Consider the following 20,233-nt stretch of genomic DNA (forward strand, 5'->3'; position numbering starts at 1 on the left):
ATATTACTCTCTCTGATTCACTTATGTGATACCGACGGAATTTAGAGAGTCAATTAAATTTTTTAATATATTTTTTAAATATTTTAAATTATTTATTATTATGATTTATAATAATTGTATATTATTTTAAAAAAATATATGTTACTTTTCCTATCCCAATTTAGGTTGCACAAATAGAATTTGAAGAGTTAACCAATTGTTTATATGGTTTTAAAATATTTGAACTTAGTTACTTAAGATATGAAGAAAAACATCTCTTATCCTTTTATGATTTTAATTTTTTAAATCGAAAAAATAAAAAAAAATTATTAAAAAAATATAAAATTTTAAAAGAAATGAAGAGGGAAGGTGGTGGTGGGGAAGGGGGTTGTTATTTTCATAAATTTATTAATCACATGGCACGTTTTCACATCTCATTGAATGTGAAGTCATTTTTTATCCCTCTCCAGAATTTTTAAAGATGTTCGTTCAACTTCTTTTTCTTAATAATAATAATAATAATAATAAGATTACTTACACAACTCCCAGTTGTGGGAAAAGAAGAAAAAGGAAAAGTTATTCTACTCTCATTTGATTTTAGTCTGATAAACACAACACTGCAATTTTGAAATCTGGAGATGCTGATATTGAAAAATTAGTTTGAGGATGGTAGCATTATGTGGCGGCACATTGGAGGGTTTCTCCTTCTTCCCCTGCCTTTCCGACCCTCGTAACTCTTCTTTTCCTTTCCCCCTCCATTTTCTATATGTTAATGTATCTATGTCTAGTATAAACTGTTTCTTCAATTGACTCTTCCCTCTCTCTCTCTTTTAACGTGTAAATTTTTTACAAAAGTTTTGCTGATTGATTTGCAGACGGGAGATCGAATTTTTGCTTGAAATTAGCGTTGGTGATGCTGCATCTGACCTATGTCGCTCTTCTATTTGCTTTTGACAAAGAGTTTATTCAGAAAACCAACCAACACGCCTGGTAACTTATATATTACTCACTAGTATTATTTGTTTCAATCAACACTAACACATACTTTTTATCATCTAGACACCTCCAAAATTTATATGTTGTGTCAGCATTGGTGTCCACGAGACACAATGGGGACGAGTTGGAGTGTTTAGTTGCCGGTTAACGCCAAGTTTGAAGTGTTTAGATGTGCACTCTCAAAGTTCGAGTGCTTGCTTGCCAGCTGAAGCCAAGTTTGAGTGTTTGTTTATGTATAATGCCAAAACCGTATCCTTATACCTTTATAATGTTGGTACGATTTTCAATATCTTCATCCGCATCAAATTATTTTTTCCCAATTTGTAAGTTGAGCCTTATATATGAAGGAATCAATTGACATGGAATTGGTTGGAAGATGCAACCTTGAGATAAGCAGTGTTTGCTAAAATTTCTAGCTAAGATTAGTGATTTAGTGATTTAGTACTGAACATCAAATGGGGGAACTTGGAAATAATTCAAATGCCAAGGGGTTCTGTATCAATCATACAATTAAACTGATTTAGTAATACTTCTGAGAGAACAGCAGTGTTGGCGGATACACATGTTAGAAAGAGTTGGTTGCTGAACTTATTTCCATCTTAACAGAGTAAAATTGGGCTCTGAGGATATAGTAAGGAAAACAGTAGACTTCCGAGGTTGGTCGGGGGCTGAGTGCAATGAAAGAGAAGGAGACAGGATCTTTAACTCTTTAAGGGAGTCCATTCTCTTTGAAATCTAGGCTTAAATATTTAGTTGAGTGACAATCAGGTTGTAAGTGGTTAATCAATTTTTTTAAGAGGTTCGTAGGTCTTAAAGTAGTCCATCTGGCATTGGACACTATGATCGTGTGTGGTTAATAAGACATTTGATTTGAGTCAGCAACTTTTTTGAAATTTAGGATAAACTTTCAGGTCAGGTTACTAGTTGGGCTTAGTTTTTTATGGTTGGTACTGAGGCAGGAACAACTCTAAAAATTGTTAGAGCTAGACTTGCATGTGGTAAAATTGCTACGAGTTCTAGACACATTTCATTGTATAAGTGTATGTAGGAATGAAAGTTCTTTTAGCTTACAGTCCTATTTTTTATCAGAACCTTCTCTCTTTTCCTTTTCAGAATCTAAAATCTCCATAATGGTGCTCAAACAGAAAGATACTTTTATTTCGGGGTGCAAAGATCTAGGCTTAATGCCATTCTATGTTGCTCGGACTCAGCTGTTTTGCTGCCGAACCCGTCTCGACACGAGACTGGGGCGGGGTCGGGTCCTTCCGCCGTCTTCAATTCGGTCAAACGATTTCGGAGACGTTGACCAAACTAAAGAAGAAATTTGAGGGAAGCATCGAAATTAATTGACGCCTTACCCGAAAAAATCTTGACCAACAACCACCGGGACAGAGACGGTGTTATCGATGGCCGTCGCCGTCGCCTGAAATCATCGTCGCCTTCACTGAAAATCATCGTCGCCGTCACCTGAAATCATCGCGCAGTCGTCGTACGGTCAGTCGTCGGCGTTAACAGTGATGTTTTTTTTTTTTTTCAAAGTGATTTTTTTATGGTGTTAATAACATTTAATAATATTAATAATATTAACTGTATATACCTTTTAATGAAAAATAAAAACACGTGTATACAAGTGTCGGTCAGTAAACCTACTTTGTTTAAAAATTATACTTATTTTTTATTTTTTGGTAAATAAACGTCAGTTTTAATTTTGGAAAAAAATTCTAATACAAATACTATTGCTAATTGAAACGTAAAATCAATGAAAAAAAGTATCTAAAAATAAAGTAAATAAAAAAATAAATTCAAATCCCTATGGGTCAAGGAAAATAAATTAGTTTAAAATAAATTATAGCTCTATATTTATAGTATTTAATTTTTTTAAGCCGAATCTCCGCATCCATATCCACTCTTGAATTCGCACCCCCGAATCCTAAAATTTATATCTTGACGAATCCGACTCTCGGATCTGCATCCGTCTCGGATACCGGCACCCGAGTCCGAGCAACTTAGATGCCATTTATAAACTTTTAGAACTTTGTAATATAGGATACAAAAGGGGTCATACTTGTGTTAGTTTCGGATGCAACTTTAAATTTTCATGTCTTTGATTGTTTCTCTGTATTATTATTCCAAATGTTTCACTCTGTTTTAGGCGTTTTTGCTGAAATTGCTTACCGCCCTCCTTTTCTGCCTTCAAGGTACACAGCAGCGTATTTGCTGCTGCTTGTTGCTACACTGGCTCAATACTTCATCACCTCTGGTTCTTCTCCTGGGTAATTAGGCTGGAATTTTGTTTTTAAGCTAAATTATACGGAGTCTTTACTAGCTTCACCTACTACATTGCTGAAGGGCCTTAAAAAGTTATTTTTCATGAACATGTAGCTATGTTATTGATGCAATGAGGGCTATCAACGAGACAGATGCATCGGGTAATAGGGCAACAAGTACCTCTACGTAAGATATTTTCATTTCTTGTTCTTTACCTGCATTATAAGTAGTTGGAGTACAATGATTATTCCTGAAAATGAGGTGGAAAATGGGTTTATCTAATTTCTGTTGTTTTCTGCCTTTTGTGATGTTATATGATCAAGCAAAGACAGCCTGCTTCAAGAAAAAATGGCAGTGTAGTTATTACAATCGACAGAAAACAGTTAGAAAAGAATCTTCTAGGGGGTACAACTTCTTGGGAAAAGCTAGTGATGGATATGTATGCTCCAGGAACATCTGTTGGGTAGGGATGACTTGACTATCAGCGTGTTTATTCTTTCCTTGTTATATTTAAAGCAGCTTGAATGTATTATACAGCCTGTTTCGAGTATGTGAAATGTGTTGATGAACTATTTATTCATGGTGCTAGTTGGACCAAGAGAATTCTGTGTTCTTAAATTAAAAAGCTTATAGTGGTCCAGATATAAATGTTATACTAGGTACTCCATTTGTAAACTGCATAATCCTTTGAAGAAGCAAAACTGCAGTATAGCATGCAAGTGAAGCCCTTTATGTGAAGCAGGAGAAGCTTAATCTTGCATTTATTAAGAAATCAATATATGGTAAAGAAATATCCATATGAGCAAATCATGAGGAGATTTAATATGAGTGGGCTGTTTAAAGGTGTAACTGGCAGGTGCTTGATAGTTAAAAATGGTGATTTTCCTCTCAAGATTCTTTACACCGATGGATCTTGACACTATTATATGAGTTTGTTCAGGAAACTGATGTTACTCCTACCATCTCATCAGTTATGTGCTAATTTGTGTCATTAACCCATTATTTCTTGTTCATCACTTTCAGAAGCAGTTAACGATGGATTATATAATATTGAATGCCAAGCTACTGTTAATTGGTGATATAATTGCATCAATAAGGGGGTAAATGCCGCCATAAGCTTTGCCACTGTAAATTATTCTAGTCTCTCTTTGATGATGAAGTTTGTGTTATCTTGGAGCTTCATGACATTTTAAATTTTAATAACGATTTCTCAGTTGGTGGACAGATATTTATGATATAACTTCAACCTACCAAAATTATTTCTTTTTTATGTTCTTTCCGTTCCACATCTTTAGGTAGAAATGTTACTGTAAGGTTGCGTGGTTATGATTGTGTAATTTGCTTAGTGTTCCATCAAGTTCCCGTGCTAACTAATTCACGTTCTCTTTTCCAGAAGCGTGACTTGCACTTACTGTAATGTAATGCAGGTAAAATTCCTATCTCTATCTTCCATTCATGTACAAAGCAAATATTTCTAATACTTACTGATGATTCTTAATGATCGGGAGTTCTCTTTGCATTAGCCAAATTGTTTACATGGTATTGGAGCCATATGCTGTGAACCTCTGTGATAGGTTTTGGCATGAAATGAGCTGAATTTTGGACCTTAAATGTGTTGCCCATGTTTTCCTTTCTCGTGAACAGTACTTGTTTTACCAACATATTCTATCCAACATGCTATACTCTCATTGAGGTTTGTCTACTATATATGCATCCTCAATAAATGTGCAGCTGGTTGTATGAGATAAACGGAACATTGATAGTCTTTGTTGCTTATGGAATTGGTGAAGTCGAATTTCGTCCTATCTTGTGTGCATATCTTTGTAAAAGGATCTTGGGTGGTTCTCCTTAGTTGGACACCATGTCTCTATCTTTCTTCTCTTCTTTTCTTTGCAACTCTTATGTAAGAGCACCTCATGCTGACGTGTAATTTATAATATTCTTCTATTGATGCATTTTGGATTGGACTGTCTTTTGAAAAGTTTGTGATTTTGTGTCTGGTGCGCTTGAAACTTCAAACTGCTTCTGTTTTCTTTCAATTTGAAGTAGCTTTGTGCAACAAAGATTAGCATATGCATTTTAAATCTAAAACTTCTGACGAATTACACATCATGGTCCTTATATTTGCACATTCTCCTGCATAAACAGATTATCTCTTTTGACAAGCACAAAAACTTTTCCCACTGGGAAAGATCAAAGAGGTCAAGTTAATAGGTAAAGATTAAAAGGGAAAGTGGGTTAAACAATGAGCTATACCATTGATTATTTGTCTTATAAAGTACTTGTAACTTCTCCTGTTATGCTTGTTACATTTGTTCTAACAATTTTCAGACTTATAAATCTTTATTCTACTTGATTTCCAGCCTCCACGAGCTAAACACTGTCATGATTGTGACAAATGCGTTCTCCAGTTTGATCATCATTGTGTTTGGCTTGGAACATGTGTAGGACAGGGTAACCATTGCCGGTTTTGGTGAGCAAGTGTTCCCCATTTGATACACTCATTGTTATTGTTGAACTGCCCCCACCTACCCACCACCCACCCAAACCCTCCCCCAAACAAAATTAATAAAAACTCACTCGTATGAAGTAGTTAGAATTGGTGATCTACTTTTTGATGATTCTATATGTTATGTTTAAGTAAAGATGGAAATTTGATGCAGCTACAACACAATGGTCATGTAGATTCGATAAAACAATATGATATAACATGAATACTACAAGAACTACAATCTCAAGCTAGTTTAAGTAAAGATGGAAATTTGATGTAGCTACAACACAATGGTCATGTAGATTCCATAAAACAATATGATATAACATGAATACTACAAGAACTACAATCTCAAGCTAGTTGTGGTCGGCTATATGTATCATCATTAACTATATCACTCCATTTAGATCTATACAATCCAATATTTTAAAAGAATTAGGTTCTCTAGCATCAAAAGTTTTGCACTAGTTTTACTAACATACAAATCTCTAACAAGACTAAACTAAAAGACTCCTAATGAAAATTGGATGTGAGGCCCAAATCCTACTGGAGGCAAAAGAAGCACGTAATTTCTTCCTATTTGTCCAAGCCTTTGGTGGACAAAGTCATACCATACTTGTGTTGGTTGGAGGTGGCAGGTACCCCCGGAAATTAGTCGACATATGCTCAAATTGGCCTGGACACCACGATTATCAAATGGAGAAGACGTGAACTCACTTGTAAGGCTAAACTTTTATCCTAAATAGTTGGGATCCACCCATATACTCCCTCCTTTCCGTTTTATGTGGCACCATTTGACTTGACACAATGTTTAAGAAAAAAAGAAAGACGTGAAATTTGTGGTCTAAAATAATCATTTAGATATTTGTGTGGTTGTAAATCATTTCATTAAGGGTAAAAAGGGAATTTTAAAGTTAAATATTTCTAATTATAGTAACGTGGAAAGTTTCTTGGAACGGACTAAAAAGGAAAGGGTGCCACATAAAATGGGATTGAGGGAGTAGATGTTTTTCTGCTTTATCCTATGTGGGGCGAAATCTGTATGGATCTCAAGGGATAATGGGTTTTTCTAGAAAACTTCCTTCCATGTGATTATAGGTCTACCTCATCCTTTTTAATACCGAAAAAGGGTTAAAAATACCCCTGAACTATCTGAAATGGATCTAAAATACTTCTCGTTAATTTTTTGGCTCAAAAATATCCCTCCGTTAAATATTTGACTCAAAATGCCCCTCCCTCTAATAGACTTCCACTAAGCATGCCACTTGGATAAAAAAGGTCACGTGGCCATACCACATCACCATCCACTTGTAAAATTCCCTCTTTAATTCCACAATCCAATTTATCACCCGACCCGACCCATAAGAAAAGAAAACCGATCCAAGTTATCATTTTCTATATACTCGTGATTCAATTTTGATCCAACAACAGCAACAACCAACAAGACGCTTCACCAGTATGCAGTAATTTGTTGTTGCTTCACCATACAACAACAATATAATTTTTTTTTTATTTTGATAAAGGTAATGTTGTATTTATCAGCATTGAGGATAATGCTGGAGACCTCCAAAAAATTGTTTCACAGCAACAACAACAACAACAAATCCAGTGTATTTCCACATAGTGAGGTCTGGGGAGGGTAAAATGTACGCAGTCCATACTTCTACCTCTAAAGAAGTAGAAAGGCAGTTTCCGATAGACCCCCGGCTCAAGACCCGGAATACTACACAAATACATAATAAAGCATGGAACAAGATGGCATAACATAAATACGACACCCACAAGTAATAGAAACAGAGAAAAGTAAACAGATTCGTAATAAAACATGAAACAAGGTATCATAACAAGAATAATACCCCCACCAAGTAATTCCCTACACTAGCGACCCAAACTGACCCTAGCCTTCTGCCCTAATTCGCGTCCTCCAGATCTTCCTATCTAGGGTCATGTCCTCAGTGAGCTGTAACTGCTCCATGTCCCGCCTAATCACCTCTCCCTAGTACTTCTTCGGCCTACCCCTACCCCGCCTAAAACCATCCAAAGCTAGCCTCTCACACCTAGGAACCGGGGCATCCATGCCCCTCCTCATCACGTGTCTGAACCATCTCAATCGGACTTCCCGCATCTTATTCTCTAGTTTGTGCATCTTCTAATCCTTCTTTTTACACTAGAAATAAAAGGTTGACATACATAACCATTTGACTGTCTCAATTGGATTAGCCTTGTTTTCAAAGCACTTGCTGTTTCTTTCCTTCCAAATAGGCCACCAAATACATGATGGTATTATGTTCCACCACTTCTTTTGAGTTTTTCTCCCTCCTCTTCTGATCCAGCAACTAAGAAGGTTTGATGTATGTTCTGGCATAATCCATTCTGCCTGTGTAGCATCCAAAAATAGGTTCCACAATTTTGTTATCACTCTGCAATGTAGAAATAGGTGGCTGTTAGTCTACTCTACCTCATTACATAGAGAACACCAAGATACAATCTGAAATCCTTTCTTCTTCAATCTCTTATGCGTTGAACAAGCCCTTCTGGCCACCAACCAAAAGAAACATTTTATCTTGGTTGGTACCTTGATCTTCCAGATCTTCTTCCAGGGCCCTATCCTGCAACCTTGTAGCTCCTTCACTTCCCTGGTATATAATCTATTAACTGGAGCATCCCATCTTTATTGTGCCTCTATTTGATAGTCTTCCTCTTTTGATAGCCCTGTGCATCCATTCAAGACTTTAAGTAGCTCAACAACTTTTTCAATCTCCCAATCATTAAGGAATCTTCTGAATGCTATGTTCCATCCCTGCTAGGACAAAACTTTAGCCACTCTCTCTTCTGAGTTAGTGCTCAAGGAGAAAAGGTCTGAAAACATTTCCATTAGTGTCACATTTCCGATCCAATTCTCCTTCCAAAACAAGGTTTTAGTGTCAGTTCCTACCTTGTAAGAAATGTTTCTGGTCAGGTCAGGCCATAAATTCCTAATGGTTCTCCACAATGAGACAACGTAGGTGTTGTTCACTGAGTTGGAGCACCAATTCCCTTCCATACCATATTTACATACTATCACCTCCCTCTTTAAAGCATGTGTCGCAGTAGTGAACCTCCATAACCATTTTGAAAGAAGACTTTTGTTTTGTAATCTCAAATTTCTGATACCAAGGCCACTAGACTGCTTGTGTAACTGTACATTCTACCATTTAACTAAGTGCAGGCCTTTTCCTTCTTTGTTGCCCAACCACAAAAAATCTCTTCTCAGCTTGACAAGCCTATCTTCAACCTTAGCTGGAATGGGAAATTGTTGGTTTTAATAGAGATAAAAAATTGAAAATCGAGATGAGTTAGAAGAGTAGAGACGCAGAGAAGTTTATTTTTCTTTTCTGGTAAAAGCTACATATTATTGATCTTCAACTCCTCCTTAAATAGTGCTATTACAACCAAAAATAGATTAAATTTACCATAAAAGAAAACTTATTTGATACCAAAAATAACAACTAATTAGTCTCCTACCAAAAATAGGAATCCCAATTTTACTAGGAGTTGTATGTAAAAAAAAAAAAGCTAGAGAAAAATAAAAAAATAAATCACGTGCATTATTCCTTAAAGCAACTTTGAACACTTCTCCTTGCTTAAGGAACTGCAAAATTTTGGTCTTCTATCTTAGGATCTCCACACTTGATAACCGAAAGTGACCTTGCGAATAACTCTGCAGATTATCTTTTGATTTGTAGTGAGCTAAATTCACTTTTTGTCTTGAATGCAACCCTTGACTATTAAATCCTTTTGGCATGTCTTCCTTCTTTGTTTGCATCTTGAATTTAAACTTACCTGTTTAATTTTTATGAAACATAAATAACTCCTCCTTAGCTTCAATTCCTTTAGGGACATTGAAAGCTCCTTTAAACCTAGCAGGTTCACATATTGCTTGTGTTTTTCAATTAGAGGATTATCTTCTAATTTTTTCATCCTATGATCTTTTTCATGTTCTACAGAAACATCTTCCGTTGGATCAAATAAGAAATGTTTACCTCTCATCTTAATGTTTAAAACTTCTTTTCCCGCACCATCATTGATGAAGCAATGTTTATCCTCAAAGGATACTTTGTATCTTTTTTCTAACAAATACTTAACAAGTTTTGATCAACATCAGGTACATAAAGAACATCTGAAATTGCTTTATTACCTGAACTTGTTTTGATAACAACAATTCCTTTCCCTTCAATAAGAATCTGGTCACCATTTTCGATCCTAACTTTGGATATTTCAGTAGGCTTTAATTCTTTAAACAAACTCTTGTTATAAGTTATGTGGTTGGTGCAACCGCTATCAATCAACCAAAAATTTGTTGAAACCTTACTTGAGATGCATGTTGCAACAAAAAGATGGTCTTCTTCTTCTTCTTCATTGACTACACGTGCATCTGCTTCATGGTTTTCAAATTTGCTTTTGCAAATCACTGCTTCATGGCCAAGTTGATTGCACTTGTTGCACTTCGCGTTTGGCCTTTTCCAACATCTATATGGTGGATGACCCATTTTTCCACAGTGCTCACAAGGTAGGTAATTTTTTATATTTTTACCTATTCTTTGAGTTTTGTGATTGGCTATTAAGGCTCCTTCAACCATACCATCATGCCTTATACGCTTCCTTTATTCCAGTGCCTGAAAAGAATTTAACAACTCCGCCAAAGTAATCTTGGACAGATCTTGTGTATTTTCCAAGGTAGTTATACATACTTCATATCTTTCGGGCACTGTAAGAAGAATTTTTCAACAATTCTTGAATCTTTAAATTCAGTGCCTAACAATCTTACCTTATTAACAATGCCAAGTAATCTGTCCGAGTACTCTTTGACTTTCTCGGAGTCTTTCATTCTTTGCAACTCGAACTCTCTTATTAAATTCAATACTTGTATTCCTCGGATTCTTTCATCTCCAGCATGTTCTTTCTTCAGATATTCCCAAATTTCTTTTGGTGATGTGAGAGACATAATTCTTGTAAAAATAGTTGTTGAAACAGAAGCAAACAGAGTTGCCTTTGCCTTAGATTTCGTGGTTTTCTTTTCCTTGTGACTCTTAATTTGGGTTGTGGTGGGATTATTTGGAAGCGGATTAATTTTATAATCATCTTCCATAGCTTCCCATAGATCAAGAGTCTCCAAGTAAGTTTCCATTCCCACAACCCATAATTGATAATTTTCACCATAAAAAACGGGTGGAGCCATTCGTGAAAAATTATTTTCAGACTTCATCTCTTCGCTCACAGGTCCCTCAAGAAAAATAGCTGTAGATACCAATTGTTGGTTTTAATAGAGATAAAAAATTGAAAATCGAGATGAGTTAGAAGAGGAGAGACGCAGAGAAGTTTATTTTTCTTTTCTGGTAAAAGCTACATATTATTGATTATCAGCTCCTCCTTAAATAGTGCTATTACAACCAAAAATAGATTAAACTTACCATAAAAGAAAACCTATTTGATACAAAAAATAACAACTAATTAGTCTCCTACCAAAAATAGGAATCCCAATTTTACTAGGAGTTGTACGTAAAAAAAATAAGCTAGAGAAAAACAAAAAAATAAATCATGTGCATTATTCCTTAAAACAACTTTTAACAGAAATAAAGGCATTACATAAGTACGCAGTAAGTCTAGTACTGAATTTATCAAGGTCACTCTCCCCTCTAAAGAAATGTACTGAGCTTTCCAATTATCCAATTTTTTCTCAGTCTTTTCAATGATGTCATCCCATATTTCTAACTCCTTGTGTTTGTACCCCAAACGCATCCCTAGTTAAGTGGTGGGAAGCTGCTCCACTTTACACCCTAAAATGTTTGCCAGACCTTGCAATTGAGGAACTTCATTTATAGGAAAAATGCTGCTCTTCCTCCAATTTACTGTCAAACCAGATACTGCTTCAAAAACCACAAGTGACATTTTTATGAAGGAAATTTGATTTGCCTTGGCTTCACAGAAAAATGACTGTATCATCTGCATAGAGTAGATGACATATCTGCATCTCTTCCCCTGCAAGATTTCCCATCTTGAAACCTCTTATCCACTGGTTTTGAATAGCCACTCTCATCATGCTGTTGTAGCCCTCCATCGCAAAAACAACTACAATCAGAACACAAATAACAAGCAAACCAATAGCAGTGGAAACAAAACAGAAGACGCGAAATCAGAGAAGAAGAAAGAAGAATCTAAATAATGTGGAGCTGCAGCGGTGAGCGGACTTGAGGATGTTGTTGTTGTTAAAGGTAATAAAAAAGAGTAGCAAAAGAAAAAGGCTAATTCAGAAGCCCAGAAGATGTTAGTTTTTCCCAAACGTAGCTGGGTGCTATAAAACAAGTTCATAAGTATCTTAGTAATGATAACTTGCTTGGAGAGAAAACTGAAGCATCTCATCCCAGTATATAGCAAACGATAACTTGCTGGCAATCGTTTTTTCTTTTAGGAGAGATTAGGGGAAATAGAAAGATCCTATGTTTGTTATGCCCTTTGTTATTCGACTCTTGGATCGGTTTTTTTTTCTTATGGGTCGGGTCGACTGATAAATCGGGTTGTGGAATTAAAGAGGGAATTTTACATGTGGAAGGTGATGTGGCATGGCCACGTGGATTTTTTTTATCCAGGTGGCATGCTTGGTGGAAGTCTGTTAGAGGGAGGCGTATTTTTGAGTCAAATATTTAACAGAGGGGTATTTTTGAGTCAAAACAATAACAAGGGGTATTTTTGATCCATTTCAGATAGTTCAGGGGTATTTTGACCCTTTTCCGTTTTAATACCTTCAATACCATTATTTCGCCCATACGGACTGTTGTATTCAGAGGTTGACATAAGACATGACTAAACCATCTTATATGAACTCTCATTTTAACCTTCGACATGTACAACTTGCACCTCCTGCCAAATTTGACCATTTCTAATGTTATACTATCTTTTTTCTGGTCACACATTCATCCTGCTGCATTTTCGTGACATTTGTCTTGTGGATATTCCATACCTCGGAGATTCAGCATTCACTCCCTTATAACATTACTGGCCTTACAAAATCACTCTATAGAACTTATTTTTCACTTTGATAGATATCCTCTTATCACATCCTTCTGATAGCAGTTGTCTAATTTAAATATCTTATTTTGATTTTTCACCAACAACTTATTAGTTTTACATAGTCTATTAATCTAAGGCAACCCTCCTCCTCCATTTCGGTATGTGACCAACAGATTTAACATAGGTACATTTAAGCTTAAAAATTTGTGGTTTAGATGCAATCCTTGTTTCTGGAAAACAGTACACATACATGTACATATATTTGTCTGCATCCCTCTCTTTTAGCTTTATTCCTTTTTCCAGTTGTTTTATCATTAAATGGGAACACAAGGTTGTCCTGTATCCTTTATGATTTAGTTGACAATTTTAAAATGTATTCTAAGATTACACTTTACTTAAAGGAAGTGGTATTCCATGGCAAGTTGGTTTAGTCAAAAGTGGGACAGAGTTTGGTAAGTTTGAAACACCTGTACGAATATGTTGGGGCATTTTATGTTGGTGGTTGGGGTTGTGGCTTTCTTGGAGGACATGTGCTTTAAAATGTCTAATTCATTGTTATCTAATTTGCCAAAGCAATAAGATTATGGGTCTATAACATTCAGGTGCACTTGATTTCTGAGCTTTCATCTGACAGTCATTTCGTTTACATGTCAAAACTCATACTTTTTTCTTTTTGTAGTTCCTAAGTTTATATTGCATGTATACATGGTTCTTTTATTCTATAGGAAATTCCTGTTTATCTTTATTTCTCACGGTTTAAGCTATTTATCTTTGCTGTAGTTATTTACCTTTCCAAGTATAACAGGTGGTATATTTGCTCGGAAACAGCCTTGTCATTGTGGACTGGCACTTTATATATTCTGTACTTGAAGTCTCACATACCAAAGCCATGGTATGTATCCGTCCGTCAATGCTTTATCTTTTGTGGGCTTTTTTTTTTTCAATGGCCTCCTTGCATTAGAAAAGATGGGAGTTTGGATCTCGTCATTGAAATATATTTCCTTTTTTACTCTACAATAGATTCCTTCCATTCAAAAAGAAAATATGGATGGATCTTTAGGCGGAGCATACTAGAGAAGGATAATTTGCATTGCTGTCCAACTTAAATTAAACCTGTGAAATTTTATGGTTTATGCTTCCTGAACTTCGAAGTTCTAATGGAAGTTTGTTAGTTTTCAATTCAAACTCACCTGTGTGACCTTTGCATAGTCGGTCTCTAGTTCTGATAAAGGAAGGAGGTTGCAGTAGGTTAACGGTCAGCGTGAAAATAGTCATAGTGTCATTAATCCTATAGACATTAGCAGATCCAACTGTTTTTAGGATTGAGGTATAGTTCATTGATTTTGATATGTTGGCTTCAATTGCCTTAAGCTAAAAGTTGAATAGTGTATTCCATATTCCATACACCTTTTCATCTTTTTTCTGCATTTAAGATTCAACTTGATGAAAATCGGATACTGGCATATGTTGTTACTTTAAAGGAAGTCCCAAATTTTGTTGGACAGAAAAAAGATGAGTGGATTTGAATCTGTTGTTGCATGAAATGTCTGTCCCTCTCTATAGATGTAAAGGCGATGCGCTTACCCTTTAATCGTTGTTGGCATTGCCTCCTTCACATGTCACAGAAGGTTAACTCTGACTAAACAATCTGAAGAGAAAGCAAAAAAAACTTGGAGTGGGAACAGCCATGGAAAGTATAATATTTTAGATGTTATAAAATGACATTTGCAGAGATGCCTAAGTAATCCTGACCTTAATACCGATGTCCTGAAATTTTATATCCAGATGAATTTCATTTTCAGTGAACTGTCTTGAAGTTATATTTGAGTTGGATGAAGGAAATTAGACTGATTGGGTGGGAGATAAAATTTGTTTTGCATATGTGCACCGCATTTGTTAACTCAAGTTGGGAGATTGAAAAAAGAATGATAATATAGCTAGACTGAATTAATCTGCGAGTAGTGATTCTTATATAGGTTCCTTAAGTCGTCTAAGATGAGTAGCATTACTTTGATTACGTAAGGTTGCTAGAACCAATTTTAAGAGATTAACTCGGTAACAATACGAAAAGAAGGGGCTACATTATGAGGACAACACTTAAGCTGATGCGACAAGGCCATGCTGACACATGATGATTGGTTTTTGCTTCTGTATAGAAATTTATCTGATGCGAACACAAAAGATGAGGCTTCTCATGACAGTCTTGCAATCCAGAAAAACTAAAGATGTCAAATGTGACTATGGCTTTGTTTCAGGTGGTCATATGCTGTTTTGATCTTGTTGTTAGCTGGTTTATCTATTTGCCTCTTGTTTCTCCTCCTCCTCCTCCTATTCCATAGGTAAGCTTCTCATTACTGGTATGTAAATTCTTGTTACTAAGCAGTATTTGGTAGTTCAGGTTTTCTTTGAAATCTGTTAAAATTTAAGTACTTAAAATGTCACGTGTGTTGGTTCCTGAATATGTTGCCTTTATGTGGGCTTCTGGAAACCCTCTATTTTCTGTGGATGATTAGGAATTTATGGATAAGGAATGTAATGATTGTTGCAATTTAATGAATATATATGTAAAGATGTGAGAAATGGACTCAATATCACGTTGATTTGCTCTTCTGAGAGGTCACAACTCACAACACATTCGAACTAAGCTAGGACAAACTTTGGGCTAATCTGTGACATGTTGGCTGGATTCCTGAGTGAAGAGGCTGCTCTATCAATTCTAGTTTGGTAATGGTGGACTAAAGTTGCTGGTCCAAGAAGATGAGAAAACATCTGCCGTTCTTCATTTTTTTTAATTACTCCCTCCGTTTCAATTTCTTTGTCCTACTTTCCTTTTTAGTCCGTTCCTAAAAGAATGCCTCTTTCCTTTTTTAGGAACTCCTTACTTCTAACTTGCCACTTAAAGGGCATTTTGATATATTCTATATATCTTTAATTTAAGACTACAAGATTTAGAGTCTTCTTTACTTAAACTGGTGTAAAGTCAAAACCAGACAAATAAATTGAAACGGATGGAGTAACTTTTAGCTGATCATGCAGATTGAGAACGTAAAATTTCAACTTCCATTGTGAAAAGTGAAAAGAAGCGTTCCTTGCTTTTCAGTTTCATTAACAGGACATATGAAGTTGTCCACCAACACCAATACATTTCTGAAATGTCACTTCAGGAATAATAACTGAACTTTTACGTCTCTTGGACAGCTATCTTATTTTGACAAATCAGACCACCTATGAGCTTGTTAGACGACGGCGCATCCTCTATTTGAGGTCGGTTATTTCTTCATCTCTAGTATCATGTTATATGGTTGTAATGTAGCATGTATACATCTCATGAATCATGATTGCTTTGAGCCGGTGCTTTAATACTACTATAGCATATATTGGCTAAACTTGAAGTGCAGATGTAGACACATTGTATGGGCATCAAGATTTTCTTGTATTAAAGCGTGAACTGACACTTGCACTGATTTGCAGGAACATTCCGGAAAGAATTTTTCCGTTTAGTAAAGGAGCATGCAGAAATTTATACGACTTCTGCTGTGCCCGGAGCAGCATGTACAGGATGGAACCACTGCCAACAGCTCAAGAACTTGAAGAGAAGTTGAGACCCTATACATGTTCCGATGTTTTATCTTGTCGGTGTTGCTGTTGATCACTTGTGCTGTATCTGTGAGAACTGTGATTGACATCAAAATTTCCCATCGATTGTACCAGTATGAAAAATCTTCGTCATCCATTTGTTTGTAGTATTGGTATCAACACCATTGAATGGGTAATCATATGTACAATATTTCACCTCTTTCTCTCTCTATATATATATTAAGAAAAGTGGTTTAACTTTTTGTACTTCATTAAAAGAATTAATAAAACTGTCTTTTCATTATTTTTTTAATTTATTATTTAATTATTTTTTATTATATTAATTAGATTTTCTAAAATATACGAGACTCCTAAAATATATGGTAGGAGAATTTATTAATATTTTCCTTTCTACTAGACTTTCTAAAATATATGGGACTCCTAAAATAAATGGTAGAGAAATTAATTAATATTTTTCTTTCTACTGTTCAATTAGAAAAGTACTTCTAAAATAAGACTCTATTAAGGAAATACTTATATAAATATTGAGATGTACGTAAAACTAGAGAACAAATTGATTTGTCTATTGAGAACAAATGCTTGATTCTTTAACTCTCAATTGCTTTACTGTTTTTGTCAGCATAATAGCATTCAACATGTGTGTATAGATATATCTTCTTTATTTTCATTCAAAATCATTCTTTAGGGTCAAAATTTTCGCTCAGACAAGAATTAGTTGGATCAAAATCGAAACTTTGTGATCACTATCAGATTTTGTTTTATAATTTACAGGTCGTAGATGAATGTCGGTTGGCTTTGAAGAATTTCTTGTGTAAAAATTAGGTTTAATTGTATTGTTTTGATATCTTTATTATCTTATTGTTTTATTTTAATTTACAGATGCTAGATGAATATAAGTTGACTTTGAAAACTTTTTTAGGTAAATGTTAGGTTTAATTGTATTATCGTAATATCTCTATTAATTTGTTATTTTGTGGTAGTTTACAGTTCGTAGATGAATTTCGATTGGCTTTGAGAAATTTTTGTGTGTAAAATTTAAGCTTAATTGTATTGTTTTGATATCACTTTTATCGTATTATTTTGTTGCAGTTTACAGGTGATAGATAAATGTTGGCCGACTTTGAGGATTTTTTAATGTAAAGTTTAGGTTTAGTTGTATTATTTTTATATCTTTATAATTGTATTATTTTGTTATTATTCACAGAGGTAGATGAGTGTCAAACGACTTTGAGAAAATTTTTGTGTGTAAAGATTAGATTTAATTGTATTATTTTGATGCTTCTATCATTGTATTGTTTTGTTGCAATTTACAGATGGTAGATGAATGTCGATCGACTTTTAAAGATATTTTTGGTAAAGATTAGATTTAATAAATAAATTCTCTATCTTTACATACTCAAAAGATATTAAATTTAATTATTATATTCATATTTATTATTTAAATAAATATCCTATTTAATGTAATGTTTGAGCTCATTAAAGTGAAGTACACGCGCAAGGCGCGTACACCTAAACCAGTTTTTAAAAAAAGGGAAGCCCGTGTACTAAAGCTCCCGCTATGTGTCGGGTTCAAGGAAGAGCTCCATTACACAAGGGTGTCTTGTACGTAGTCTTACGTTGCATCTTTGCTGGAAGTTGTTGTCAAGGCTTGATTCCGTGACCACTTGGTCACATGACAACAACTTTACTGATTATAATATTTCACATTTCTTCGAGGAAATTCAATATATCTTATGCATTTCAAAATTCTGCTGAATGTAAAATCGATAGGTGTAGACACATAAGTTTTGACCCTCCCCTAAATTTTGCCTATTTTTAGCATCAAAAAGATATTTTTTGTCTAAAGTTTATTTTAGCTTTTATTTTCATTTTAGTAGGTTTTATTTGAAAATTACGAAAAAAGGTTTTTCTAAAAAAATAAGAAAAATTTCAAAGATGTGTTTTTTTAATTTAAATTTTAATAAATAAGCTAGTAATTTTAGCATTCTTTAAAGGGAATCTTTCAAAAATAGCCATATTTTGCTGAAAAGCTCACCTTTCATAGTCATATTTTACATAATTACTATTTATAGCCGCTGTATTCAATTTACACCTGCTGTATTCGATTTTATCAATAGTCTGTATTCATATAAAATATAAATACAGTACCATTTAGCTGTTGTATTTGATTCACAGCCGCTGTATTCACTTTTACTCAGTGGTTTGTATTCATAAAAACATAAATACACTACATATTTAGTCTTACCAAAAACACTACCATTTTTTTTCTTTTTTTATTTTTTTTATATTTTTTCTTTTTCATGTTTTCCTCGTTTTTTCTTCTTCTTTTTTCTAATTTTTCCTATTTTTTTTTTTTATATTTCTCTCTCTCTTCTATCTCACTTTCTTTCTTTTCTTTTCTTTTCTTTTTTGTACTTATTTTCTTTATCATTTTTTTTGTTCTATTTTATATTTTTTGTATTTTAAAAAAATATAACTACTCGAGCACAAATCATTGATGATAACGTAAATACCATAATTGTTTATCTATTTGTTGTCACACCGTCATTTATATTTTTGTATTCATTGATACAACTGTATTTGTATTTGTATTTTAAACGTCGCGCTTGTATTTGTATTTTGTAGTTCGCGTTTATATTTGTATTTTATAGTTTGCACTTGTATTTGTATTTGTTAGTTCGCACCATCATTTATATTTTATATAATTCGCACTTGTATTTGAAAGAACTGTTTTGTATTTGTATTTTATAATTGACAATATATTATATTGGATTATATTTGTATTATGATTTTATTGTGTTTGTATATTTAGATTATGTTTATATTTGTATTCTATTTTCGTCGATGTCTTTTTATTTTTAAAGAATTATTTTGTATTTGTATTTGTAAGTTGATTGCATATTGTGTTTAGCCGTGATTATGTACAATTTATCATTTGTATTTGTATACAAACAAGTAAATGCATTAATTGTATTTTCTTGATTCTAAAATATATAAATATGCAATGTATCATTTAATACAAATGTACTGTTTTGAATTTGTATGTCAAAATTATTATTCGTATTTGTTAATAAATAAATATCACTTGATACAAATACAATTACAAACGAATGAAGCCAATGATTTTAAAAATACAAATACATATTGTATTTTTATAAAAAATTAAATTGTATTTATTTGTATCAATAAATGCAACTCGTATAAATAAATACAAATCAGTATTCGTAAAAAGAAAATCAATCTTTTCTTTTCAATAATTAATAAATAAAATTGATAGATCACACTTGTATCTATATGTTATAGTTTGCATTTGTATTTGTATTTTATAATTCCCACTTGTATTTGTGTGTTATAATTCGCCTTTGTATTTATATTTTATAGTTCACACTTGTATTTGTGTTTGCTAGTTCACACAAATGAAAAGGAGAAAAATAAAAAGAAAAAAAGAAAAAAAGAAGAAAAAATGTAGGAAAAAGGAGAAAAAATACAAAAAAAAAAAAGAGTAATAGAAAATAAATAAAAAAATAAAAAAAAGAAGAAAAAAAAGGAAAAGAAGAAAAAGAAAAAAATAGACAAAATGAAAAAAGACAACGAAAAAGAAAAAAATGAAAAAAGAAAGAAGAAAGAGAAAACAAAAAAAGGAAAAGAAAAAATGAAGAAAAAAGAAAAGAGTAATAGAAAATAAACAAAAAAAAAGGAGAAAAAATAAAAATAAAAAAATACAAAAAAAAAATAATTAAAACATAGTTTACACTTATATTTGTGTTTGCTAGTTCCCACAAATAAAAAAAGGAGAAAAATAAAAAGAAAAAAAAGGAGAAAAAATGTGAGAAAAAGAAGAAAAAATACAAAAAA

At 33.7% G+C, this 20,233-nt stretch overlaps 1 protein-coding gene across 2 annotated transcripts; it reads left to right on the forward strand.

The window, feature by feature from the left end:
* The first annotated feature begins 415 nt into the window (after positions 1 to 415).
* On the forward strand, positions 416 to 16,629 carry LOC107857651 (protein S-acyltransferase 10). 2 transcript variants are annotated; one of them, XM_016702506.2, is made up of 11 exons: positions 416 to 709; positions 855 to 969; positions 3,174 to 3,248; positions 3,358 to 3,429; positions 3,572 to 3,706; positions 4,637 to 4,670; positions 5,607 to 5,716; positions 13,587 to 13,673; positions 15,037 to 15,120; positions 15,980 to 16,045; positions 16,253 to 16,629. In XM_016702506.2, exons 1-11 carry the CDS (start codon positions 646 to 648, stop codon positions 16,428 to 16,430), a joined length of 1,020 nt encoding a protein of 339 aa, XP_016557992.1. In that variant the 5' UTR covers positions 416 to 645; the 3' UTR covers positions 16,431 to 16,629. The 2 variants fall into 2 exon arrangements, with proteins under 2 accessions (XP_016557992.1, XP_016557993.1); XM_016702507.2 differs by lacking the exon at positions 3,572 to 3,706 and having other exon boundaries at positions 465 to 709.
* Positions 16,630 to 20,233: the final 3,604 nt, after the last annotated feature.

Source organism: Capsicum annuum, chromosome 2, assembly GCF_002878395.1.
Source record: "Capsicum annuum cultivar UCD-10X-F1 chromosome 2, UCD10Xv1.1, whole genome shotgun sequence".
In the NCBI taxonomy this organism is placed as follows: Eukaryota; Viridiplantae; Streptophyta; class Magnoliopsida; order Solanales; family Solanaceae; genus Capsicum; species Capsicum annuum.